This window comes from Agelaius phoeniceus, chromosome 5 (genome assembly GCF_051311805.1).
Source record: "Agelaius phoeniceus isolate bAgePho1 chromosome 5, bAgePho1.hap1, whole genome shotgun sequence".
NCBI lineage: Eukaryota > Metazoa > Chordata > Aves > Passeriformes > Icteridae > Agelaius > Agelaius phoeniceus.
This window is the reverse complement of record NC_135269.1, coordinates 17,163,280-17,188,655: the sequence shown is the minus strand read 5'-3', so window position 1 is coordinate 17,188,655 and position 25,376 is coordinate 17,163,280. Positions and strand designations below refer to the sequence as shown.

The 25,376-nt window shown below is 53.7% G+C and overlaps 5 protein-coding genes across 5 annotated transcripts; all 5 read right to left on the bottom strand.

Annotated features, from left to right (window-relative positions):
* Positions 1-299: 299 nt before the first annotated feature.
* On the bottom strand, positions 300-1,964 carry LOC143694025 (inositol 1,4,5-trisphosphate receptor-interacting protein-like 1). The gene has a single exon (XM_077177982.1). The coding sequence runs from the start codon at positions 1,896-1,898 to the stop codon at positions 300-302; it is 1,599 nt and encodes a 532-aa protein (XP_077034097.1). The 5' UTR covers positions 1,899-1,964.
* Positions 1,965-5,561: 3,597 nt separating this feature from the next.
* LOC143694024 (inositol 1,4,5-trisphosphate receptor-interacting protein-like 1) lies at positions 5,562-7,226 on the bottom strand. The gene has a single exon (XM_077177981.1). The coding sequence runs from the start codon at positions 7,158-7,160 to the stop codon at positions 5,562-5,564; it is 1,599 nt and encodes a 532-aa protein (XP_077034096.1). The 5' UTR covers positions 7,161-7,226.
* Positions 7,227-10,823: 3,597 nt separating this feature from the next.
* Positions 10,824-12,488, bottom strand: LOC143694023 (inositol 1,4,5-trisphosphate receptor-interacting protein-like 1). Its single transcript, XM_077177980.1, has one exon. It carries the CDS (start codon positions 12,420-12,422, stop codon positions 10,824-10,826), a length of 1,599 nt encoding a protein of 532 aa, XP_077034095.1. The 5' UTR covers positions 12,423-12,488.
* Positions 12,489-16,066: 3,578 nt separating this feature from the next.
* On the bottom strand, positions 16,067-17,731 carry LOC143694022 (inositol 1,4,5-trisphosphate receptor-interacting protein-like 1). Its single transcript, XM_077177979.1, has one exon. It carries the CDS (start codon positions 17,663-17,665, stop codon positions 16,067-16,069), a length of 1,599 nt encoding a protein of 532 aa, XP_077034094.1. The 5' UTR covers positions 17,666-17,731.
* A 3,578-nt stretch (positions 17,732-21,309) lies between these two features.
* Positions 21,310-22,974, bottom strand: LOC143694021 (inositol 1,4,5-trisphosphate receptor-interacting protein-like 1). Its single transcript, XM_077177978.1, has one exon. The coding sequence runs from the start codon at positions 22,906-22,908 to the stop codon at positions 21,310-21,312; it is 1,599 nt and encodes a 532-aa protein (XP_077034093.1). The 5' UTR covers positions 22,909-22,974.
* Between the last annotated feature and the right edge of the window lie 2,402 nt (positions 22,975-25,376).

The following is a 25,376-nucleotide window of genomic DNA, read 5'->3' as shown; positions in this document are numbered from 1 at the left end:
CTGAGATCGGCGTCCCTGCACAAGGTGAAGCTCTCAGAGGGAGAAGGGACTCAAAGAAAGAGGTGGGCGAATAATAGCATTTCCTCATGCGTGTTCCTTGATCTTTGTAGCCAAACTGGATGCAGTGCTGGGGAGGCTCTTGAGACCACACTGCGGTTGCTGCTGGCATAGTGCTCCTACGCAGCATTTTCCCTTCCCTCTCTGTAGCCCACATTCTCCCTTCTTTGCCCGTCTAGTGAGAGCTGGTTCTCTGCCACCAGGTGTGAGCCTCACAAGCACAGCTCTCTGCAGAACCTCTTTCACTGTTCATTTTTAAGGATCCGTTTCAACCAATGGTGCAGATCCACGTACTGGCTCATCGCCTGGGAGTGGGCAACCGGATCCATCACCAGGTGATGGAAGAGATTGCATGACCTGGCCATTAGGACCTCTGGGGGCAAGTGGATCCCCTCAGGAAGCCTCTGGTTGCCCACAATGAAGTGATTGAGGCGTCTCATTTCCACACACGCGCGCAGGCTCTCGCTGATATCCATCAGCCGCCTCACAAAATGTCTCCTGCGCCACTGTGACACGGGCAAGATGCTCAGGAGGTGCATGACAATGGTCTTGATGGTATAGGTGGAGAAGCCTAAGCCCAGCTGAAGACGAGTGAAGAATTGCAGGCATTTCAGGTGCAAGCTGTCAGGGGGAGCCCGCCTGGCGATGTACCTGAAGAACTTCATCTCGGCCACAGCGTAGCTCTCCGGCCAGATTATGCTGGAGGTGTGGGCTTGCCTAGGCTGGCTGCTTACAAAGACGTCTGAGTTGCCTTGCCGCACCCCAAACAGCATCTCGATCCGGTAGCTTTCTCTGCCATTGGTCACCTTGAACTGGCAGGAGCGTCTGGGGGGCAGCAGCACTAAATGCCAGTGGTGTGACTCAAGCAAAGCCGGCCAGATTGCTCTCACCAGCTGGTAGAACCAGCGGGCAGTTTTGCCCACGTCCAGGTAGGAGCCCGTGCACAGGGTATGAAGGAGGCTGGGATCCTGATGCCTCCTCAGCTCCTCCTCAGGGTGGTGCAGGAAGCACAGCATGTTCTCACCCTGCCGCTCGCTCGTGCAGGTGCACTCCTGCTGCACGCGGATGTGGAAGTTCCTCAAGCGCCTCTGCCCTGCAGTGCCCAGCTCTAGGTGGAAGCTGTGCCCTCGGGGAGGTGTCATGGGTATGAGCACCTGGTACACAACATCCTGCTCACGAGGACTCCAACCTTCAAAGGCACTGCCCACCCCAATGGCTCCTTGCAGTACCGGATAGAAACTGTTGGACAAGACCCGTCGAAAATAAATTGCAAAATGCTCCATCAGCCTTCTTGTCCACATGCATCCTTCCTGCAGGTCCCGCACAGGCCACTGTATGCGCTCCATTATGATTCTTCCAAAGTTATCGGCACCATCACGGTATTCTTCCACTTGACTTCCAACATCATTGACGTTTGCTGCATTGGCGGCCTCATTGCCAACTTCATTTGCAGCATCACGCTCTTCATTCGCAGCAGCATTGTCGACATCCTCTGCACGGCCATCATCACTGTCATCTTCCTCCTCCTCCATGTCACTGTCTCCCTCATCTTCATTTCCAACGTCTTCTTCATATGCATCCACATTTTCAACTTCCTCTTCATTTACACCATCGTGTCCTTCTCCTTGCTCCTCTCTCCTCAGGCTCCCTTTCCTCCACATATACCACTGTGCCAAGAGAAGGAGCAGGAGCCCAGCAAGAGCCCAGAGCTGCCAGTGCTGCCAGGCAGAGCAGAGCAGGTCTCCCCAGGCCAAGGCACCCTGCTTCACCAGGACCAGCTGCTCCACCTCCCGCTCCAGACGAATCTTCTCCTCTTCCTGGAGCTTGGCACGCACCTCCATTCGCAGACGTGTCACCTCGTCCAAGCCGTCACCCACGGGCTGTGGGTACTGGACTACACTTTGCAAGAGCAAGAGCCACAATACCCAGGTATCCATGGACTGCAGGAGGACGGCGAGAAGGCCTTGAGATGGGCTGAGAGGGAGGCAGCTGGCAGCAGGGACGGGGGAGGCAGCTGGGATGGGAATCCCAGGGATTTGGGAGCAGGAAGGACAGGACCCCAGAGAGCTGGCAAGCAGCCAGGCCCGTTCCGCTGCCCGAGCAGCAGCAGCAGCAGCAGCAGCAGCAGCAGCAGCAGCAGCAGCAGCAGCAGCAGCGGCACGGTGCCCTGCCCAAGGCTGTGCCATGAGGGGCTGTTCCTGGATGCAGGGGGAAAAGCCAGCCCCGGGTGCAGCGTTTCTGCCCCGGCCCTTGTCCCCAGCCCAGCCTCCCCACCACGTGTGCACTCACCGCTTGCCCAAGCAATACAGGGCCAGCGTTACCTGCTGGGGCCTTGTATAGCTGCCCCCATTTGTGACATGGCCCCATGATGTCATGGATGTCACAGTACAGCACAGCCAGCCCAGCCGCACGCTTTGTCCCCACCCCAGCTCACAATGTTGGAGGGGCCCTGGGGTACTGGTTAAGGCAGCCTTTGAGTGAATCTTCTTCAAAGGACCTCTCTTGGCCTTTCTCTTGTCTTTCTGATCAGCTGCCCTCCACTGGCAATCTCATAGATATCCATGTTGGAAGGCACCCTTGAGGATCATGGAGTCTAAGCCTCGACTCCATGCTGAGCTTCAGTTAAATCTCTGACTCTATAAAAGCTGTGCTTTGGTTTCAGCCTTGCTGCTTTTCTTAAGGATGAGCACGACAGCATCCTCCTGCTTCCCCCCCCACAACCACTTGTGTACCAGGCCTCTGGGAGAGCGCTCCTTTTCCTGCTCCCAAAAGGGTGTGCCAGTACAATTGTTCTGCATTAGAAAGATGTCTTTTGGGTGACCACTTCCAGATAGATTGGTCTGGCTTTCCGTGCATAAACAGGCACAGCTACACAGACTGCAGTGATGAACCGCCATCTAAGAGTCACAGGCTGCTGTTGTAGGTCTTCCCCCTGATTCCTACCCAAAACTGCTCAACCCCATCAGCACCATCATTAAGCTCTAGACAGGTGGAACCCTGCCTTACATAGAGGGTGACCCCAGCACCTCTCCTTTCATGCCTGTGCCTTCTACAGGCTTACAAATATATAAACCAGAGGGAGCATAAAACAGAGGGGTATTGTGGTGGCCAACAGCTCAACTGAAGGCCTCACAGTTTCATTTCATCCTTATTTTGTAACTGAAGCATAAGTAATGCTTATGTTTTTTTTAATTAGAAAACTTAACCAGTGTGGACCATTGGGGAGCGGGCCTGGACCGCTGGGGACACCAGCAGCTACTGCCCGTTTGGCTGCGTGGCAACTGGTTCAACCGATATGGACTGACCAGGCAGACATTCAGATCTGCAAAGGAAGAGAGCACTCAATAAAAGTTGGTTGCTGTGCATGAACCATGGTGTGCGTGTATGGTGCCATTCCTGCCTCTGCAATCAAAGTGACAGAGGGGTTCCACACAGTAGGCAACTCGGGAAGTCTTGTACCTTCCGAGTACCTCAGGCAGTGGGGGAAGGAAGAGGGTGATGCACCTGGGAATAAGGATAAAAATGGAGGCCGCGCCCTTGTCCTGAGTCTCAACAAATCGAGACACCCCAAGGGGAAATATCCCTTGGCCTCTCCCTTTATTCCAGTAAAATGACAGGTCTCCTCTGTGTCCTCCCTGGACTATCCTCTGGCATCGTGAAGTTTTTTCCCCACAGGGAGACACCCTACTCCTTCGGCGCCCATTCTCCAGCTCTTCTCTGCTTTCTAACACATCTAGAAGCCCGTCTCCTTGCCGCTGCACGGATCTCCCACGGCTCTCTGCCAGCCGCACGCCGGAGCTCCCAGCTCCAGCTGGCAGGGCCTCAGCGCCCGCCCTGTGCCCTCCCCCCCCCCGACGGCCAGAACAGGCCCTGCTTGCTGCCCTCATGGTGACACTCCTGGCCCCAGTGCTCTCCAAGGCCTTCTCTGGGGGCAACTTCCTGCCGCCTTTCACTCCCTGCACCAGGCCCAGCAGAGAGCTGAGAAGGGGCTGGGGACAAGGGCCTGCAGGGACAGCACCAGGCCCAGTGCCTTCCCACCGACAGCGGGCAGGCTTGGGCTGGAGATGCACAAGAAATTCTTGCCTCTCAGGCTGCTCAGGCCCCGGCCCACGCTGCCCACGCTGCAGCTGTGGCTGCCCCATCCCTGGCAGTGTTCCAGGCCAGGCTGGGCGGGGCTTGAAACAACCGGGCCTAGGGGAAGCTGTCTCTGCCCTTGGCAGCAGGGCTGCAACAAGACCATTTTTAAGGACCCTTCCAAGGCAGGCCCTTCTGGCATTCTGTGATCACAGGGGCCGGGGGCAGCTGGACTTCATTTCGGATTAGAACCGATTCGGCACTGCAAGTTTGGCTAATTTCAAGGAGACTCTTCACAAGCCCAGATTCACAACTTGTCACTTTTACCTGTAACTGTAGGTCTAGTTGGGGTCAATAAAGTCTTGCATGATCCAGGCTCTGGAATATTGTAGTTTATTGAATCAAGAGCAAAGCAGTTTCCAGGTTGCTGCTCACAAAAGCACTAACTATAGAGCATAACTGTGTGTCCCCAAAAGACAGAGACACGATCTATGGCTTTACTACTACATAAAATAATTTCTTATTTGCAATATAGAAGATAAAAGTGTTATGCATAAATATATCTACTTATGACAATCTTTCCAGATAGAAATGCCCCGAGAGCATTAATATGTATCACAACTTAGAGTGACACTAAATATTGGCTATATTGCCTTCTTTAAAGAAAATTACATGGTTGACTCTTTAGAATACTTTCTTATCATGTTATAACTGTTACGTAATTCATACCATTGATAATATTTTAAATATTCTAGAGGCTTTTATTATATTTAACTATTATATATGCTAATTGAAAAGCTTTCTAGCATATAATATGTACACACGGGGTGTATATATATACACAAATTAACAACCTAGATCTTTACATATTCAAAAAAGATCACGTCAGCTCCAACACAGTTGCTACAATGCTGACCTGAAGGATTCCCATGCAGAAGCAAGGAAAAACACCGTCCATTGACTGATCCCAAACCTTGCCCAGGGATTGTGGAGTCTATCTCCCCAGAAAGAGTCAAGAGCCTTGACCGGAACGCAATCCTTTGTAGTGTAGAGCGGGAAGACCTGCCTGGAGCACCCCTGAACCAAATGATACCACCAGTGGTCCTTTCAAACATTCCCTCATCTGGGATTCTGAGATCGGCGTCCCTGCACAAGGTGAAGCTCTCAGAGGGAGAAGGGACTCAAAGAAAGAGGTGGGCGAATAATAGCATTTCCTCATGCGTGTTCCTTGATCTTTGTAGCCAAACTGGATGCAGTGCTGGGGAGGCTCTTGAGACCACACTGCGGTTGCTGCTGGCATAGTGCTCCTACGCAGCATTTTCCCTTCCCTCTCTGTAGCCCACATTCTCCCTTCTTTGCCCGTCTAGTGAGAGCTGGTTCTCTGCCACCAGGTGTGAGCCTCACAAGCACAGCTCTCTGCAGAACCTCTTTCACTGTTCATTTTTAAGGATCCGTTTCAACCAATGGTGCAGATCCACGTACTGGCTCATCGCCTGGGAGTGGGCAACCGGATCCATCACCAGGTGATGGAAGAGATTGCATGACCTGGCCATTAGGACCTCTGGGGGCAAGTGGATCCCCTCAGGAAGCCTCTGGTTGCCCACAATGAAGTGATTGAGGCGTCTCATTTCCACACACGCGCGCAGGCTCTCGCTGATATCCATCAGCCGCCTCACAAAATGTCTCCTGCGCCACTGTGACACGGGCAAGATGCTCAGGAGGTGCATGACAATGGTCTTGATGGTATAGGTGGAGAAGCCTAAGCCCAGCTGAAGACGAGTGAAGAATTGCAGGCATTTCAGGTGCAAGCTGTCAGGGGGAGCCCGCCTGGCGATGTACCTGAAGAACTTCATCTCGGCCACAGCGTAGCTCTCCGGCCAGATTATGCTGGAGGTGTGGGCTTGCCTAGGCTGGCTGCTTACAAAGACGTCTGAGTTGCCTTGCCGCACCCCAAACAGCATCTCGATCCGGTAGCTTTCTCTGCCATTGGTCACCTTGAACTGGCAGGAGCGTCTGGGGGGCAGCAGCACTAAATGCCAGTGGTGTGACTCAAGCAAAGCCAGCCAGATTGCTCTCACCAGCTGGTAGAACCAGCGGGCAGTTTTGCCCACGTCCAGGTAGGAGCCCGTGCACAGGGTATGAAGGAGGCTGGGATCCTGATGCCTCCTCAGCTCCTCCTCAGGGTGGTGCAGGAAGCACAGCATGTTCTCACCCTGCCGCTCGCTCGTGCAGGTGCACTCCTGCTGCACGCGGATGTGGAAGTTCCTCAAGCGCCTCTGCCCTGCAGTGCCCAGCTCTAGGTGGAAGCTGTGCCCTCGGGGAGGTGTCATGGGTATGAGCACCTGGTACACAACATCCTGCTCACGAGGACTCCAACCTTCAAAGGCACTGCCCACCCCAATGGCTCCTTGCAGTACCGGATAGAAACTGTTGGACAAGACCCGTCGAAAATAAATTGCAAAATGCTCCATCAGCCTTCTTGTCCACATGCATCCTTCCTGCAGGTCCCGCACAGGCCACTGTATGCGCTCCATTATGATTCTTCCAAAGTTATCGGCACCATCACGGTATTCTTCCACTTGACTTCCAACATCATTGACGTTTGCTGCATTGGCAGCCTCATTGCCAACTTCATTTGCAGCATCACGCTCTTCATTCGCAGCAGCATTGTCGACATCCTCTGCACGGCCATCATCACTGTCATCTTCCTCCTCCTCCATGTCACTGTCTCCCTCATCTTCATTTCCAACGTCTTCTTCATATGCATCCACATTTTCAACTTCCTCTTCATTTACACCATCGTGTCCTTCTCCTTGCTCCTCTCTCCTCAGGCTCCCTTTCCTCCACATATACCACTGTGCCAAGAGAAGGAGCAGGAGCCCAGCAAGAGCCCAGAGCTGCCAGTGCTGCCAGGCAGAGCAGAGCAGGTCTCCCCAGGCCAAGGCACCCTGCTTCACCAGGACCAGCTGCTCCACCTCCCGCTCCAGACGAATCTTCTCCTCTTCCTGGAGCTTGGCACGCACCTCCATTCGCAGACGTGTCACCTCGTCCAAGCCGTCACCCACGGGCTGTGGGTACTGGACTACACTTTGCAAGAGCAAGAGCCACAATACCCAGGTATCCATGGACTGCAGGAGGACGGCGAGAAGGCCTTGAGATGGGCTGAGAGGGAGGCAGCTGGCAGCAGGGACGGGGGAGGCAGCTGGGACGGGAATCCCAGGGATTTGGGAGCAGGAAGGACAGGACCCCAGAGAGCTGGCAAGCAGCCAGGCCCGTTCCGCTGCCCGAGCAGCAGCAGCAGCAGCAGCAGCAGCAGCAGCAGCAGCAGCAGCAGCAGCAGCAGCGGCACGGTGCCCTGCCCAAGGCTGTGCCATGAGGGGCTGTTCCTGGATGCAGGGGGAAAAGCCAGCCCCGGGTGCAGCGTTTCTGCCCCGGCCCTTGTCCCCAGCCCAGCCTCCCCACCACGTGTGCACTCACCGCTTGCCCAAGCAATACAGGGCCAGCGTTACCTGCTGGGGCCTTGTATAGCTGCCCCCATTTGTGACATGGCCCCATGATGTCATGGATGTCACAGTACAGCACAGCCAGCCCAGCCGCACGCTTTGTCCCCACCCCAGCTCACAATGTTGGAGGGGCCCTGGGGTACTGGTTAAGGCAGCCTTTGAGTGAATCTTCTTCAAAGGACCTCTCTTGGCCTTTCTCTTGTCTTTCTGATCAGCTGCCCTCCACTGGCAATCTCATAGATATCCATGTTGGAAGGCACCCTTGAGGATCATGGAGTCTAAGCCTCGACTCCATGCTGAGCTTCAGTTAAATCTCTGACTCTATAAAAGCTGTGCTTTGGTTTCAGCCTTGCTGCTTTTCTTAAGGATGAGCACGACAGCATCCTCCTGCTTCCCCCCCCACAACCACTTGTGTACCAGGCCTCTGGGAGAGCGCTCCTTTTCCTGCTCCCAAAAGGGTGTGCCAGTACAATTGTTCTGCATTAGAAAGATGTCTTTTGGGTGACCACTTCCAGATAGATTGGTCTGGCTTTCCGTGCATAAACAGGCACAGCTACACAGACTGCAGTGATGAACCGCCATCTAAGAGTCACAGGCTGCTGTTGTAGGTCTTCCCCCTGATTCCTACCCAAAACTGCTCAACCCCATCAGCACCATCATTAAGCTCTAGACAGGTGGAACCCTGCCTTACATAGAGGGTGACCCCAGCACCTCTCCTTTCATGCCTGTGCCTTCTACAGGCTTACAAATATATAAACCAGAGGGAGCATAAAACAGAGGGGTATTGTGGTGGCCAACAGCTCAACTGAAGGCCTCACAGTTTCATTTCATCCTTATTTTGTAACTGAAGCATAAGTAATGCTATAGGTACTTTAATTAGAAAACTTAACCAGTGTGGACCATTGGGGAGCGGGCCTGGACCGCTGGGGACACCAGCAGCTACTGCCCGTTTGGCTGCGTGGCAACTGGTTCAACCGATATGGACTGACCAGGCAGACATTCAGATCTGCAAAGGAAGAGAGCACTCAATAAAAGTTGGTTGCTGTGCATGAACCATGGTGTGCGTGTATGGTGCCATTCCTGCCTCTGCAATCAAAGTGACAGAGGGGTTCCACACAGTAGGCAACTCGGGAAGTCTTGTACCTTCCGAGTACCTCAGGCAGTGGGGGAAGGAAGAGGGTGATGCACCTGGGAATAAGGATAAAAATGGAGGCCGCGCCCTTGTCCTGGGTCTCAACAAATCGAGACACCCCAAGGGGAAATATCCCTTGGCCTCTCCCTTTATTCCAGTAAAATGACAGGTCTCCTCTGTGTCCTCCCTGGACTATCCTCTGGCATCGTGAAGTTTTTTCCCCACAGGGAGACACCCTACTCCTTCGGCGCCCATTCTCCAGCTCTTCTCTGCTTTCTAACACATCTAGAAGCCCGTCTCCTTGCCGCTGCACGGATCTCCCACGGCTCTCTGCCAGCCGCACGCCGGAGCTCCCAGCTCCAGCTGGCAGGGCCTCAGCGCCCGCCCTGTGCCCTCCCCCCCCCCCGATGGCCAGAACAGGCCCTGCTTGCTGCCCTCATGGTGACACTCCTGGCCCCAGTGCTCTCCAAGGCCTTCTCTGGGGGCAACTTCCTGCCGCCTTTCACTCCCTGCACCAGGCCCAGCAGAGAGCTGAGAAGGGGCTGGGGACAAGGGCCTGCAGGGACAGCACCAGGCCCAGTGCCTTCCCACCGACAGCGGGCAGGCTTGGGCTGGAGATGCACAAGAAATTCTTGCCTCTCAGGCTGCTCAGGCCCCGGCCCACGCTGCCCACGCTGCAGCTGTGGCTGCCCCATCCCTGGCAGTGTTCCAGGCCAGGCTGGGCGGGGCTTGAAACAACCGGGCCTAGGGGAAGCTGTCTCTGCCCTTGGCAGCAGGGCTGCAACAAGACCATTTTTAAGGACCCTTCCAAGGCAGGCCCTTCTGGCATTCTGTGATCACAGGGGCCGGGGGCAGCTGGACTTCATTTCGGATTAGAACCGATTCGGCACTGCAAGTTTGGCTAACTTCAAGGAGACTCTTCACAAGCCCAGATTCACAACTTGTCACTTTTACCTGTAACTGTAGGTCTAGTTGGGGTCAATAAAGTCTTGCATGATCCAGGCTCTGGAATATTGTAGTTTATTGAATCAAGAGCAAAGCAGTTTCCAGGTTGCTGCTCACAAAAGCACTAACTATAGAGCATAACTGTGTGTCCCCAAAAGACAGAGACACGATCTATGGCTTTACTACTACATAAAATAATTTCTTATTTGCAATATAGAAGATAAAAGTGTTATGCATAAATATATCTACTTATGACAATCTTTCCAGATAGAAATGCCCCGAGAGCATTAATATGTATCACAACTTAGAGTGACACTAAATATTGGCTATATTGCCTTCTTTAAAGAAAATTACATGGTTGACTCTTTAGAATACTTTCTTATCATGTTATAACCGTTACGTAATTCATACCATTGATAATATTTTAAATATTCTAGAGGCTTTTATTATATTTAACTATTATATATGCTAATTGAAAAGCTTTCTAGCATATAATATGTACACACGGGGTGTATATATATACACAAATTAACAACCTAGATCTTTACATATTCAAAAAAGATCACGTCAGCTCCAACACAGTTGCTACAATGCTGACCTGAAGGATTCCCATGCAGAAGCAAGGAAAAACACCGTCCATTGACTGATCCCAAACCTTGCCCAGGGATTGTGGAGTCTATCTCCCCAGAAAGAGTCAAGAGCCTTGACCGGAACGCAATCCTTTGTAGTGTAGAGCGGGAAGACCTGCCTGGAGCACCCCTGAACCAAATGATACCACCAGTGGTCCTTTCAAACATTCCCTCATCTGGGATTCTGAGATCGGCGTCCCTGCACAAGGTGAAGCTCTCAGAGGGAGAAGGGACTCAAAGAAAGAGGTGGGCGAATAATAGCATTTCCTCATGCGTGTTCCTTGATCTTTGTAGCCAAACTGGATGCAGTGCTGGGGAGGCTCTTGAGACCACACTGCGGTTGCTGCTGGCATAGTGCTCCTACGCAGCATTTTCCCTTCCCTCTCTGTAGCCCACATTCTCCCTTCTTTGCCCGTCTAGTGAGAGCTGGTTCTCTGCCACCAGGTGTGAGCCTCACAAGCACAGCTCTCTGCAGAACCTCTTTCACTGTTCATTTTTAAGGATCCGTTTCAACCAATGGTGCAGATCCACGTACTGGCTCATCGCCTGGGAGTGGGCAACCGGATCCATCACCAGGTGATGGAAGAGATTGCATGACCTGGCCATTAGGACCTCTGGGGGCAAGTGGATCCCCTCAGGAAGCCTCTGGTTGCCCACAATGAAGTGATTGAGGCGTCTCATTTCCACACACGCGCGCAGGCTCTCGCTGATATCCATCAGCCGCCTCACAAAATGTCTCCTGCGCCACTGTGACACGGGCAAGATGCTCAGGAGGTGCATGACAATGGTCTTGATGGTATAGGTGGAGAAGCCTAAGCCCAGCTGAAGACGAGTGAAGAATTGCAGGCATTTCAGGTGCAAGCTGTCAGGGGGAGCCCGCCTGGCGATGTACCTGAAGAACTTCACCTCGGCCACAGCGTAGCTCTCCGGCCAGATTATGCTGGAGGTGTGGGCTTGCCTAGGCTGGCTGCTTACAAAGACGTCTGAGTTGCCTTGCCGCACCCCAAACAGCATCTCGATCCGGTAGCTTTCTCTGCCATTGGTCACCTTGAACTGGCAGGAGCGTCTGGGGGGCAGCAGCACTAAATGCCAATGGTGTGACTCAAGCAAAGCCGGCCAGATTGCTCTCACCAGCTGGTAGAACCAGCGGGCAGTTTTGCCCACGTCCAGGTAGGAGCCCGTGCACAGGGTATGAAGGAGGCTGGGATCCTGATGCCTCCTCAGCTCCTCCTCAGGGTGGTGCAGGAAGCACAGCATGTTCTCACCCTGCCGCTCGCTCGTGCAGGTGCACTCCTGCTGCACGCGGATGTGGAAGTTCCTCAAGCGCCTCTGCCCTGCAGTGCCCAGCTCTAGGTGGAAGCTGTGCCCTCGGGGAGGTGTCATGGGTATGAGCACCTGGTACACAACATCCTGCTCACGAGGACTCCAACCTTCAAAGGCACTGCCCACCCCAATGGCTCCTTGCAGTACCGGATAGAAACTGTTGGACAAGACCCGTCGAAAATAAATTGCAAAATGCTCCATCAGCCTTCTTGTCCACATGCATCCTTCCTGCAGGTCCCGCACAGGCCACTGTATGCGCTCCATTATGATTCTTCCAAAGTTATCGGCACCATCACGGTATTCTTCCACTTGACTTCCAACATCATTGACGTTTGCTGCATTGGCAGCCTCATTGCCAACTTCATTTGCAGCATCACGCTCTTCATTCGCAGCAGCATTGTCGACATCCTCTGCACGGCCATCATCACTGTCATCTTCCTCCTCCTCCATGTCACTGTCTCCCTCATCTTCATTTCCAACGTCTTCTTCATATGCATCCACATTTTCAACTTCCTCTTCATTTACACCATCGTGTCCTTCTCCTTGCTCCTCTCTCCTCAGGCTCCCTTTCCTCCACATATACCACTGTGCCAAGAGAAGGAGCAGGAGCCCAGCAAGAGCCCAGAGCTGCCAGTGCTGCCAGGCAGAGCAGAGCAGGTCTCCCCAGGCCAAGGCACCCTGCTTCACCAGGACCAGCTGCTCCACCTCCCGCTCCAGACGAATCTTCTCCTCTTCCTGGAGCTTGGCACGCACCTCCATTCGCAGACGTGTCACCTCGTCCAAGCCGTCACCCACGGGCTGTGGGTACTGGACTACACTTTGCAAGAGCAAGAGCCACAATACCCAGGTATCCATGGACTGCAGGAGGATGGCGAGAAGGCCTTGAGATGGGCTGAGAGGGAGGCAGCTGGCAGCAGGGACGGGGGAGGCAGCTGGGACGGGAATCCCAGGGATTTGGGAGCAGGAAGGACAGGACCCCAGAGAGCTGGCAAGCAGCCAGGCCCGTTCCGCTGCCCGAGCAGCAGCAGCAGCAGCAGCAGCAGCAGCAGCAGCAGCAGCACGGTGCCCTGCCCAAGGCTGTGCCATGAGGGGCTGTTCCTGGATGCAGGGGGAAAAGCCAGCCCCGGGTGCAGCGTTTCTGCCCCGGCCCTTGTCCCCAGCCCAGCCTCCCCACCACGTGTGCACTCACCGCTTGCCCAAGCAATACAGGGCCAGCGTTACCTGCTGGGGCCTTGTATAGCTGCCCCCATTTGTGACATGGCCCCATGATGTCATGGATGTCACAGTACAGCACAGCCAGCCCAGCCGCACGCTTTGTCCCCACCCCAGCTCACAATGTTGGAGGGGCCCTGGGGTACTGGTTAAGGCAGCCTTTGAGTGAATCTTCTTCAAAGGACCTCTCTTGGCCCTTCTCTTGTCTTTCTGATCAGCTGCCCTCCACTGGCAATCTCATAGATATCCATGTTGGAAGGCACCCTTGAGGATCATGGAGTCTAAGCCTCGACTCCATGCTGAGCTTCAGTTAAATCTCTGACTCTATAAAAGCTGTGCTTTGGTTTCAGCCTTGCTGCTTTTCTTAAGGATGAGCACGACAGCATCCTCCTGCTTCCCCCCCCACAACCACTTGTGTACCAGGCCTCTGGGAGAGCGCTCCTTTTCCTGCTCCCAAAAGGGTGTGCCAGTACAATTGTTCTGCATTAGAAAGATGTCTTTTGGGTGACCACTTCCAGATAGATTGGTCTGGCTTTCCGTGCATAAACAGGCACAGCTTCACAGACTGCAGTGATGAACCGCCATCTAAGAGTCACAGGCTGCTGTTGTAGGTCTTCCCCCTGATTCCTACCCAAAACTGCTCAACCCCATCAGCACCATCATTAAGCTCTAGACAGGTGGAACCCTGCCTTACATAGAGGGTGACCCCAGCACCTCTCCTTTCATGCCTGTGCCTTCTACAGGCTTACAAATATATAAACCAGAGGGAGCATAAAACAGAGGGGTATTGTGGTGGCCAACAGCTCAACTGAAGGCCTCACAGTTTCATTTCATCCTTATTTTGTAACTGAAGCATAAGTAATGCTATAGGTACTTTAATTAGAAAACTTAACCAGTGTGGACCATTGGGGAGCGGGCCTGGACCGCTGGGGACACCAGCAGCTACTGCCCGTTTGGCTGCGTGGCAACTGGTTCAACCGATATGGACTGACCAGGCAGACATTCAGATCTGCAAAGGAAGACAGCACTCACTAAAAGTTGGTTGCTGTGCATGAACCATGGTGTGCGTGTATGGTGCCATTCCTGCCTCTGCAATCAAAGTGACAGAGGGGTTCCACACAGTAGGCAACTCGGGAAGTCTTGTACCTTCCGAGTACCTCAGGCAGTGGGGGAAGGAAGAGGGTGATGCACCTGGGAATAAGGATAAAAATGGAGGCCGCGCCCTTGTCCTGGGTCTCAACAAATCGAGACACCCCAAGGGGAAATATCCCTTGGCCTCTCCCTTTATTCCAGTAAAATGACAGGTCTCCTCTGTGTCCTCCCTGGACTATCCTCTGGCATCGTGAAGTTTTTTCCCCACAGGGAGACACCCTACTCCTTCGGCGCCCATTCTCCAGCTCTTCTCTGCTTTCTAACACATCTAGAAGCCCGTCTCCTTGCCGCTGCACGGATCTCCCACGGCTCTCTGCCAGCCGCACGCCGGAGCTCCCAGCTCCAGCTGGCAGGGCCTCAGCGCCCGCCCTGTGCCCTCCCCCCCCCCGATGGCCAGAACAGGCCCTGCTTGCTGCCCTCATGGTGACACTCCTGGCCCCAGTGCTCTCCAAGGCTTTCTCTGGGGGCAACTTCCTGCCGCCTTTCACTCCCTGCACCAGGCCCAGCAGAGAGCTGAGAGGGGCTGGGGACAAGGGCCTGCAGGGACAGCACCAGGCCCAGTGCCTTCCCACCGACAGCAGGCAGGCTTGGGCTGGAGATGCACAAGAAATTCTTGCCTCTCAGGCTGCTCAGGGCCCCGGCCCACGCTGCCCACGCTGCAGCTGTGGCTGCCCCATCCCTGGCAGTGTTCCAGGCCAGGCTGGGCGGGGCTTGAAACAACCGGGCCTAGGGGAAGCTGTCCCTGCCCTTGGCAGCAGGGCTGCAACAAGACCATTTTTAAGGACCCTTCCAAGGCAGGCCCTTCTGGCATTCTGTGATCACAGGGGCCGGGGGCAGCTGGACTTCATTTCGGATTAGAACGGATTCGGCACTGCAAGTTTGGCTAATTTCAAGGAGACTCTTCACAAGCCCAGATTCACAACTTGTCACTTTTACCTGTAACTGTAGGTCTAGTTGGGGTCAATAAAGTCTTGCATGATCCAGGCTCTGGAATATTGTAGTTTATTGAATCAAGAGCAAAGCAGTTTCCAGGTTGCTGCTCACAAAAGCACTAACTATAGAGCATAACTGTGTGTCCCCAAAAGACAGAGACACGATCTATGGCTTTACTACTACATAAAATAATTTCTTATTTGCAATATAGAAGATAAAAGTGTTATGCATAAATATATCTACTTATGACAATCTTTCCAGATAGAAATGCCCCGAGAGCATTAATATGTATCACAACTTAGAGTGACACTAAATATTGGCTATATTGCCTTCTTTAAAGAAAATTACATGGTTGACTCTTTAGAATACTTTCTTATCATGTTATAACCGTTACGTAATTCATACCATTGATAATATTTTAAATATTCTAGAGGCTTTTATTATATTTAACTATTATATATGCTAATTGAAAAGCTTTCTAGCATATAATATGTACACACGGGGTGTATATATATACACAAATTAACAACCTAGATCTTTACATATTCAAAAAAGATCACGTCAGCTCCAACACAGTTGCTACAATGCTGACCTGAAGGATTCCCATGCAGAAGCAAGGAAAAACACCGTCCATTGACTGATCCCAAACCTTGCCCAGGGATTGTGGAGTCTATCTCCCCAGAAAGAGTCAAGAGCCTTGACCGGAACGCAATCCTTTGTAGTGTAGAGCGGGAAGACCTGCCTGGAGCACCCCTGAACCAAATGATACCACCAGTGGTCCTTTCAAACATTCCCTCATCTGGGATTCTGAGATCGGCGTCCCTGCACAAGGTGAAGCTCTCAGAGGGAGAAGGGACTCAAAGAAAGAGGTGGGCGAATAATAGCATTTCCTCATGCGTGTTCCTTGATCTTTGTAGCCAAACTGGATGCAGTGCTGGGGAGGCTCTTGAGACCACACTGCGGTTGCTGCTGGCATAGTGCTCCTACGCAGCATTTTCCCTTCCCTCTCTGTAGCCCACATTCTCCCTTCTTTGCCCGTCTAGTGAGAGCTGGTTCTCTGCCACCAGGTGTGAGCCTCACAAGCACAGCTCTCTGCAGAACCTCTTTCACTGTTCATTTTTAAGGATCCGTTTCAACCAATGGTGCAGATCCACGTACTGGCTCATCGCCTGGGAGTGGGCAACCGGATCCATCACCAGGTGATGGAAGAGATTGCATGACCTGGCCATTAGGACCTCTGGGGGCAAGTGGATCCCCTCAGGAAGCCTCTGGTTGCCCACAATGAAGTGATTGAGGCGTCTCATTTCCACACACGCGCGCAGGCTCTCGCTGATATCCATCAGCCGCCTCACAAAATGTCTCCTGCGCCACTGTGACACGGGCAAGATGCTCAGGAGGTGCATGACAATGGTCTTGATGGTATAGGTGGAGAAGCCTAAGCCCAGCTGAAGACGAGTGAAGAATTGCAGGCATTTCAGGTGCAAGCTGTCAGGGGGAGCCCGCCTGGCAATGTACCTGAAGAACTTCACCTCGGCCACAGCGTAGCTCTCCGGCCAGATTATGCTGGAGGTGTGGGCTTGCCTAGGCTGGCTGCTTACAAAGACGTCTGAGTTGCCTTGCCGCACCCCAAACAGCATCTCGATCCGGTAGCTTTCTCTGCCATTGGTCACCTTGAACTGGCAGGAGCGTCTGGGGGGCAGCAGCACTAAATGCCAATGGTGTGACTCAAGCAAAGCCGGCCAGATTGCTCTCACCAGCTGGTAGAACCAGCGGGCAGTTTTGCCCACGTCCAGGTAGGAGCCCGTGCACAGGGTATGAAGGAGGCTGGGATCCTGATGCCTCCTCAGCTCCTCCTCAGGGTGGTGCAGGAAGCACAGCATGTTCTCACCCTGCCGCTCGCTCGTGCAGGTGCACTCCTGCTGCACGCGGATGTGGAAGTTCCTCAAGCGCCTCTGCCCTGCAGTGCCCAGCTCTAGGTGGAAGCTGTGCCCTCGGGGAGGTGTCATGGGTATGAGCACCTGGTACACAACATCCTGCTCACGAGGACTCCAACCTTCAAAGGCACTGCCCACCCCAATGGCTCCTTGCAGCACCGGATAGAAACTGTTGGACAAGACCCGTCGAAAATAAATTGCAAAATGCTCCATCAGCCTTCTTGTCCACATGCATCCTTCCTGCAGGTCCCGCACAGGCCACTGTATGCGCTCCATTATGATTCTTCCAAAGTTATCGGCACCATCACGGTATTCTTCCACTTGACTTCCAACATCATTGACGTTTGCTGCATTGGCAGCCTCATTGCCAACTTCATTTGCAGCATCACGCTCTTCATTCGCAGCAGCATTGTCGACATCCTCTGCACGGCCATCATCACTGTCATCTTCCTCCTCCTCCATGTCACTGTCTCCCTCATCTTCATTTCCAACGTCTTCTTCATATGCATCCACATTTTCAACTTCCTCTTCATTTACACCATCGTGTCCTTCTCCTTGCTCCTCTCTCCTCAGGCTCCCTTTCCTCCACATATACCACTGTGCCAAGAGAAGGAGCAGGAGCCCAGCAAGAGCCCAGAGCTGCCAGTGCTGCCAGGCAGAGCAGAGCAGGTCTCCCCAGGCCAAGGCACCCTGCTTCACCAGGACCAGCTGCTCCACCTCCCGCTCCAGACGAATCTTCTCCTCTTCCTGGAGCTTGGCACGCACCTCCATTCGCAGACGTGTCACCTCGTCCAAGCCGTCACCCACGGGCTGTGGGTACTGGACTACACTTTGCAAGAGCAAGAGCCACAATACCCAGGTATCCATGGACTGCAGGAGGATGGCGAGAAGGCCTTGAGATGGGCTGAGAGGGAGGCAGCTGGCAGCAGGGACGGGGGAGGCAGCTGGGACGGGAATCCCAGGGATTTGGGAGCAGGAAGGACAGGACCCCAGAGAGCTGGCAAGCAGCCAGGCCCGTTCCGCTGCCCGAGCAGCAGCAGCAGCAGCAGCAGCAGCAGCAGCAGCAGCAGCACGGTGCCCTGCCCAAGGCTGTGCCATGAGGGGCTGTTCCTGGATGCAGGGGGAAAAGCCAGCCCCGGGTGCAGCGTTTCTGCCCCGGCCCTTGTCCCCAGCCCAGCCTCCCCACCACGTGTGCACTCACCGCTTGCCCAAGCAATACAGGGCCAGCGTTACCTGCTGGGGCCTTGTATAGCTGCCCCCATTTGTGACATGGCCCCATGATGTCATGGATGTCACAGTACAGCACAGCCAGCCCAGCCGCACGCTTTGTCCCCACCCCAGCTCACAATGTTGGAGGGGCCCTGGGGTACTGGTTAAGGCAGCCTTTGAGTGAATCTTCTTCAAAGGACCTCTCTTGGCCCTTCTCTTGTCTTTCTGATCAGCTGCCCTCCACTGGCAATCTCATAGATATCCATGTTGGAAGGCACCCTTGAGGATCATGGAGTCTAAGCCTCGACTCCATGCTGAGCTTCAGTTAAATCTCTGACTCTATAAAAGCTGTGCTTTGGTTTCAGCCTTGCTGCTTTTCTTAAGGATGAGCACGACAGCATCCTCCTGCTTCCCCCCCCACAACCACTTGTGTACCAGGCCTCTGGGAGAGCGCTCCTTTTCCTGCTCCCAAAAGGGTGTGCCAGTACAATTGTTCTGCATTAGAAAGATGTCTTTTGGGTGACCACTTCCAGATAGATTGGTCTGGCTTTCCGTGCATAAACAGGCACAGCTACACAGACTGCAGTGATGAACCGCCATCTAAGAGTCACAGGCTGCTGTTGTAGGTCTTCCCCCTGATTCCTACCCAAAACTGCTCAACCCCATCAGCACCATCATTAAGCTCTAGACAGGTGGAACCCTGCCTTACATAGAGGGTGACCCCAGCACCTCTCCTTTCATGCCTGTGCCTTCTACAGGCTTACAAATATATAAACCAGAGGGAGCATAAAACAGAGGGGTATTGTGGTGGCCAACAGCTCAACTGAAGGCCTCACAGTTTCATTTCATCCTTATTTTGTAACTGAAGCATAAGTAATGCTATAGGTACTTTAATTAGAAAACTTAACCAGTGTGGACCATTGGGGAGCGGGCCTGGACCGCTGGGGACACCAGCAGCTACTGCCCGTTTGGCTGCGTGGCAACTGGTTCAACCGATATGGACTGACCAGGCAGACATTCAGATCTGCAAAGGAAGACAGCACTCACTAAAAGTTGGTTGCTGTGCATGAACCATGGTGTGCGTGTATGGTGCCATTCCTGCCTCTGCAATCAAAGTGACAGAGGGGTTCCACACAGTAGGCAACTCGGGAAGTCTTGTACCTTCCGAGTACCTCAGGCAGTGGGGGAAGGAAGAGGGTGATGCACCTGGGAATAAGGATAAAAATGGAGGCCGCGCCCTTGTCCTGGGTCTCAACAAATCGAGACACCCCAAGGGGAAATATCCCTTGGCCTCTCCCTTTATTCCAGTAAAATGACAGGTCTCCTCTGTGTCCTCCCTGGACTATCCTCTGGCATCGTGAAGTTTTTTCCCCACAGGGAGACACCCTACTCCTTCGGCGCCCATTCTCCAGCTCTTCTCTGCTTTCTAACACATCTAGAAGCCCGTCTCCTTGCCGCTGCACGGATCTCCCACGGCTCTCTGCCAGCCGCACGCCGGAGCTCCCAGCTCCAGCTGGCAGGGCCTCAGCGCCCGCCCTGTGCCCTCCCCCCCCCCGATGGCCAGAACAGGCCCTGCTTGCTGCCCTCATGGTGACACTCCTGGCCCCAGTGCTCTCCAAGGCCTTCTCTGGGGGCAACTTCCTGCCGCCTTTCACTCCCTGCACCAGGCCCAGCAGAGAGCTGAGAGGGGCTGGGGACAAGGGCCTGCAGGGACAGCACCAGGCCCAGTGCCTTCCCACCGACAGCGGGCAGGCTTGGGCTGGAGATGCACAAGAAATTCTTGCCTCTCAGGCTGCTCAGGGCCCCGGCCCACGCTGCCCACGCTGCAGCTGTGGCTGCCCCATCCCTGGCAGTGTTCCAGGCCAGGCTGGGCGGGGCTTGAAACAACCGGGCCTAGGGGAAGCTGTCCCTGCCCTTGGCAGCAGGGCTGCAACAAGACCATTTTTAAGGACCCTTCCAAGGCAGGCCCTTCTGGCATTCTGTGATCACAGGGGCCGGGGGCAGCTGGACTTCATTTCGGATTAGAACGGATTCGGCACTGCAAGTTTGGCTAATTTCAAGGAGACTCTTCACAAGCCCAGATTCACAACTTGTCACTTTTACCTGTAACTGTAGGTCTAGTTGGGGTCAATAAAGTCTTGCATGATCCAGGCTCTGGAATATTGTAGTTTATTGAATCAAGAGCAAAGCAGTTTCCAGGTTGCTGCTCACAAAAGCACTAACTATAGAGCATAACTGTGTGTCCCCAAAAGACAGAGACACGATCTATGGCTTTACTACTACATAAAATAATTTCTTATTTGCAATATAGAAGATAAAAGTGTTATGCATAAATATATCTACTTATGACAATCTTTCCAGATAGAAATGCCCCGAGAGCATTAATATGTATCACAACTTAGAGTGACACTAAATATTGGCTATATTGCCTTCTTTAAAGAAAATTACATGGTTGACTCTTTAGAATACTTTCTTATCATGTTATAACCGTTACGTAATTCATACCATTGATAATATTTTAAATATTCTAGAGGCTTTTATTATATTTAACTATTATATATGCTAATTGAAAAGCTTTCTAGCATATAATATGTACACACGGGGTGTATATATATACACAAATTAACAACCTAGATCTTTACATATTCAAAAAAGATCACGTCAGCTCCAACACAGTTGCTACAATGCTGACCTGAAGGATTCCCATGCAGAAGCAAGGAAAAACACCGTCCATTGACTGATCCCAAACCTTGCCCAGGGATTGTGGAGTCTATCTCCCCAGAAAGAGTCAAGAGCCTTGACCGGAACGCAATCCTTTGTAGTGTAGAGCGGGAAGACCTGCCTGGAGCACCCCTGAACCAAATGATACCACCAGTGGTCCTTTCAAACATTCCCTCATCTGGGATTCTGAGATCGGCGTCCCTGCACAAGGTGAAGCTCTCAGAGGGAGAAGGGACTCAAAGAAAGAGGTGGGCGAATAATAGCATTTCCTCATGCGTGTTCCTTGATCTTTGTAGCCAAACTGGATGCAGTGCTGGGGAGGCTCTTGAGACCACACTGCGGTTGCTGCTGGCATAGTGCTCCTACGCAGCATTTTCCCTTCCCTCTCTGTAGCCCACATTCTCCCTTCTTTGCCCGTCTAGTGAGAGCTGGTTCTCTGCCACCAGGTGTGAGCCTCACAAGCACAGCTCTCTGCAGAACCTCTTTCACTGTTCATTTTTAAGGATCCGTTTCAACCAATGGTGCAGATCCACGTACTGGCTCATCGCCTGGGAGTGGGCAACCGGATCCATCACCAGGTGATGGAAGAGATTGCATGACCTGGCCATTAGGACCTCTGGGGGCAAGTGGATCCCCTCAGGAAGCCTCTGGTTGCCCACAATGAAGTGATTGAGGCGTCTCATTTCCACACACGCGCGCAGGCTCTCGCTGATATCCATCAGCCGCCTCACAAAATGTCTCCTGCGCCACTGTGACACGGGCAAGATGCTCAGGAGGTGCATGACAATGGTCTTGATGGTATAGGTGGAGAAGCCTAAGCCCAGCTGAAGACGAGTGAAGAATTGCAGGCATTTCAGGTGCAAGCTGTCAGGGGGAGCCCGCCTGGCAATGTACCTGAAGAACTTCACCTCGGCCACAGCGTAGCTCTCCGGCCAGATTATGCTGGAGGTGTGGGCTTGCCTAGGCTGGCTGCTTACAAAGACGTCTGAGTTGCCTTGCCGCACCCCAAACAGCATCTCGATCCGGTAGCTTTCTCTGCCATTGGTCACCTTGAACTGGCAGGAGCGTCTGGGGGGCAGCAGCACTAAATGCCAATGGTGTGACTCAAGCAAAGCCGGCCAGATTGCTCTCACCAGCTGGTAGAACCAGCGGGCAGTTTTGCCCACGTCCAGGTAGGAGCCCGTGCACAGGGTATGAAGGAGGCTGGGATCCTGATGCCTCCTCAGCTCCTCCTCAGGGTGGTGCAGGAAGCACAGCATGTTCTCACCCTGCCGCTCGCTCGTGCAGGTGCACTCCTGCTGCACGCGGATGTGGAAGTTCCTCAAGCGCCTCTGCCCTGCAGTGCCCAGCTCTAGGTGGAAGCTGTGCCCTCGGGGAGGTGTCATGGGTATGAGCACCTGGTACACAACATCCTGCTCACGAGGACTCCAACCTTCAAAGGCACTGCCCACCCCAATGGCTCCTTGCAGTACCGGATAGAAACTGTTGGACAAGACCCGTCGAAAATAAATTGCAAAATGCTCCATCAGCCTTCTTGTCCACATGCATCCTTCCTGCAGGTCCCGCACAGGCCACTGTATGCGCTCCATTATGATTCTTCCAAAGTTATCGGCACCATCACGGTATTCTTCCACTTGACTTCCAACATCATTGACGTTTGCTGCATTGGCAGCCTCATTGCCAACTTCATTTGCAGCATCACGCTCTTCATTCGCAGCAGCATTGTCGACATCCTCTGCACGGCCATCATCACTGTCATCTTCCTCCTCCTCCATGTCACTGTCTCCCTCATCTTCATTTCCAACGTCTTCTTCATATGCATCCACATTTTCAACTTCCTCTTCATTTACACCATCGTGTCCTTCTCCTTGCTCCTCTCTCCTCAGGCTCCCTTTCCTCCACATATACCACTGTGCCAAGAGAAGGAGCAGGAGCCCAGCAAGAGCCCAGAGCTGCCAGTGCTGCCAGGCAGAGCAGAGCAGGTCTCCCCAGGCCAAGGCACCCTGCTTCACCAGGACCAGCTGCTCCACCTCCCGCTCCAGACGAATCTTCTCCTCTTCCTGGAGCTTGGCACGCACCTCCATTCGCAGACGTGTCACCTCGTCCAAGCCGTCACCCACGGGCTGTGGGTACTGGACTACACTTTGCAAGAGCAAGAGCCACAATACCCAGGTATCCATGGACTGCAGGAGGATGGCGAGAAGGCCTTGAGATGGGCTGAGAGGGAGGCAGCTGGCAGCAGGGACGGGGGAGGCAGCTGGGACGGGAATCCCAGGGATTTGGGAGCAGGAAGGACAGGACCCCAGAGAGCTGGCAAGCAGCCAGGCCCGTTCCGCTGCCCGAGCAGCAGCAGCAGCAGCAGCAGCAGCAGCAGCAGCAGCAGCAGCAGCACGGTGCCCTGCCCAAGGCTGTGCCATGAGGGGCTGTTCCTGGATGCAGGGGGAAAAGCCAGCCCCGGGTGCAGCGTTTCTGCCCCGGCCCTTGTCCCCAGCCCAGCCTCCCCACCACGTGTGCACTCACCGCTTGCCCAAGCAATACAGGGCCAGCGTTACCTGCTGGGGCCTTGTATAGCTGCCCCCATTTGTGACATGGCCCCATGATGTCATGGATGTCACAGTACAGCACAGCCAGCCCAGCCGCACGCTTTGTCCCCACCCCAGCTCACAATGTTGGAGGGGCCCTGGGGTACTGGTTAAGGCAGCCTTTGAGTGAATCTTCTTCAAAGGACCTCTCTTGGCCCTTCTCTTGTCTTTCTGATCAGCTGCCCTCCACTGGCAATCTCATAGATATCCATGTTGGAAGGCACCCTTGAGGATCATGGAGTCTAAGCCTCGACTCCATGCTGAGCTTCAGTTAAATCTCTGACTCTATAAAAGCTGTGCTTTGGTTTCAGCCTTGCTGCTTTTCTTAAGGATGAGCACGACAGCATCCTCCTGCTTCCCCCCCCACAACCACTTGTGTACCAGGCCTCTGGGAGAGCGCTCCTTTTCCTGCTCCCAAAAGGGTGTGCCAGTACAATTGTTCTGCATTAGAAAGATGTCTTTTGGGTGACCACTTCCAGATAGATTGGTCTGGCTTTCCGTGCATAAACAGGCACAGCTACACAGACTGCAGTGATGAACCGCCATCTAAGAGTCACAGGCTGCTGTTGTAGGTCTTCCCCCTGATTCCTACCCAAAACTGCTCAACCCCATCAGCACCATCATTAAGCTCTAGACAGGTGGAACCCTGCCTTACATAGAGGGTGACCCCAGCACCTCTCCTTTCATGCCTGTGCCTTCTACAGGCTTACAAATATATAAACCAGAGGGAGCATAAAACAGAGGGGTATTGTGGTGGCCAACAGCTCAACTGAAGGCCTCACAGTTTCATTTCATCCTTATTTTGTAACTGAAGCATAAGTAATGCTATAGGTACTTTAATTAGAAAACTTAACCAGTGTGGACCATTGGGGAGCGGGCCTGGACCGCTGGGGACACCAGCAGCTACTGCCCGTTTGGCTGCGTGGCAACTGGTTCAACCGATATGGACTGACCAGGCAGACATTCAGATCTGCAAAGGAAGACAGCACTCACTAAAAGTTGGTTGCTGTGCATGAACCATGGTGTGCGTGTATGGTGCCATTCCTGCCTCTGCAATCAAAGTGACAGAGGGGTTCCACACAGTAGGCAACTCGGGAAGTCTTGTACCTTCCGAGTACCTCAGGCAGTGGGGGAAGGAAGAGGGTGATGCACCTGGGAATAAGGATAAAAATGGAGGCCGCGCCCTTGTCCTGGGTCTCAACAAATCGAGACACCCCAAGGGGAAATATCCCTTGGCCTCTCCCTTTATTCCAGTAAAATGACAGGTCTCCTCTGTGTCCTCCCTGGACTATCCTCTGGCATCGTGAAGTTTTTTCCCCACAGGGAGACACCCTACTCCTTCGGCGCCCATTCTCCAGCTCTTCTCTGCTTTCTAACACATCTAGAAGCCCGTCTCCTTGCCGCTGCACGGATCTCCCACGGCTCTCTGCCAGCCGCACGCCGGAGCTCCCAGCTCCAGCTGGCAGGGCCTCAGCGCCCGCCCTGTGCCCTCCCCCCCCCCGATGGCCAGAACAGGCCCTGCTTGCTGCCCTCATGGTGACACTCCTGGCCCCAGTGCTCTCCAAGGCCTTCTCTGGGGGCAACTTCCTGCCGCCTTTCACTCCCTGCACCAGGCCCAGCAGAGAGCTGAGAGGGGCTGGGGACAAGGGCCTGCAGGGACAGCACCAGGCCCAGTGCCTTCCCACCGACAGCAGGCAGGCTTGGGCTGGAGATGCACAAGAAATTCTTGCCTCTCAGGCTGCTCAGGGCCCCGGCCCACGCTGCCCACGCTGCAGCTGTGGCTGCCCCATCCCTGGCAGTGTTCCAGGCCAGGCTGGGCGGGGCTTGAAACAACCGGGCCTAGGGGAAGCTGTCCCTGCCCTTGGCAGCAGGGCTGCAACAAGACCATTTTTAAGGACCCTTCCAAGGCAGGCCCTTCTGGCATTCTGTGATCACAGGGGCCGGGGGCAGCTGGACTTCATTTCGGATTA

Coding starts and splice junctions, on each gene's coding strand:
- LOC143694025 (XM_077177982.1), bottom strand. CDS start 1,898: ATGGAGGTGCGTGCCAAGCTCCAGGAAGAGGAGAAGATTCGTCTGGAG.
- LOC143694024 (XM_077177981.1), bottom strand. CDS start 7,160: ATGGAGGTGCGTGCCAAGCTCCAGGAAGAGGAGAAGATTCGTCTGGAG.
- LOC143694023 (XM_077177980.1), bottom strand. CDS start 12,422: ATGGAGGTGCGTGCCAAGCTCCAGGAAGAGGAGAAGATTCGTCTGGAG.
- LOC143694022 (XM_077177979.1), bottom strand. CDS start 17,665: ATGGAGGTGCGTGCCAAGCTCCAGGAAGAGGAGAAGATTCGTCTGGAG.
- LOC143694021 (XM_077177978.1), bottom strand. CDS start 22,908: ATGGAGGTGCGTGCCAAGCTCCAGGAAGAGGAGAAGATTCGTCTGGAG.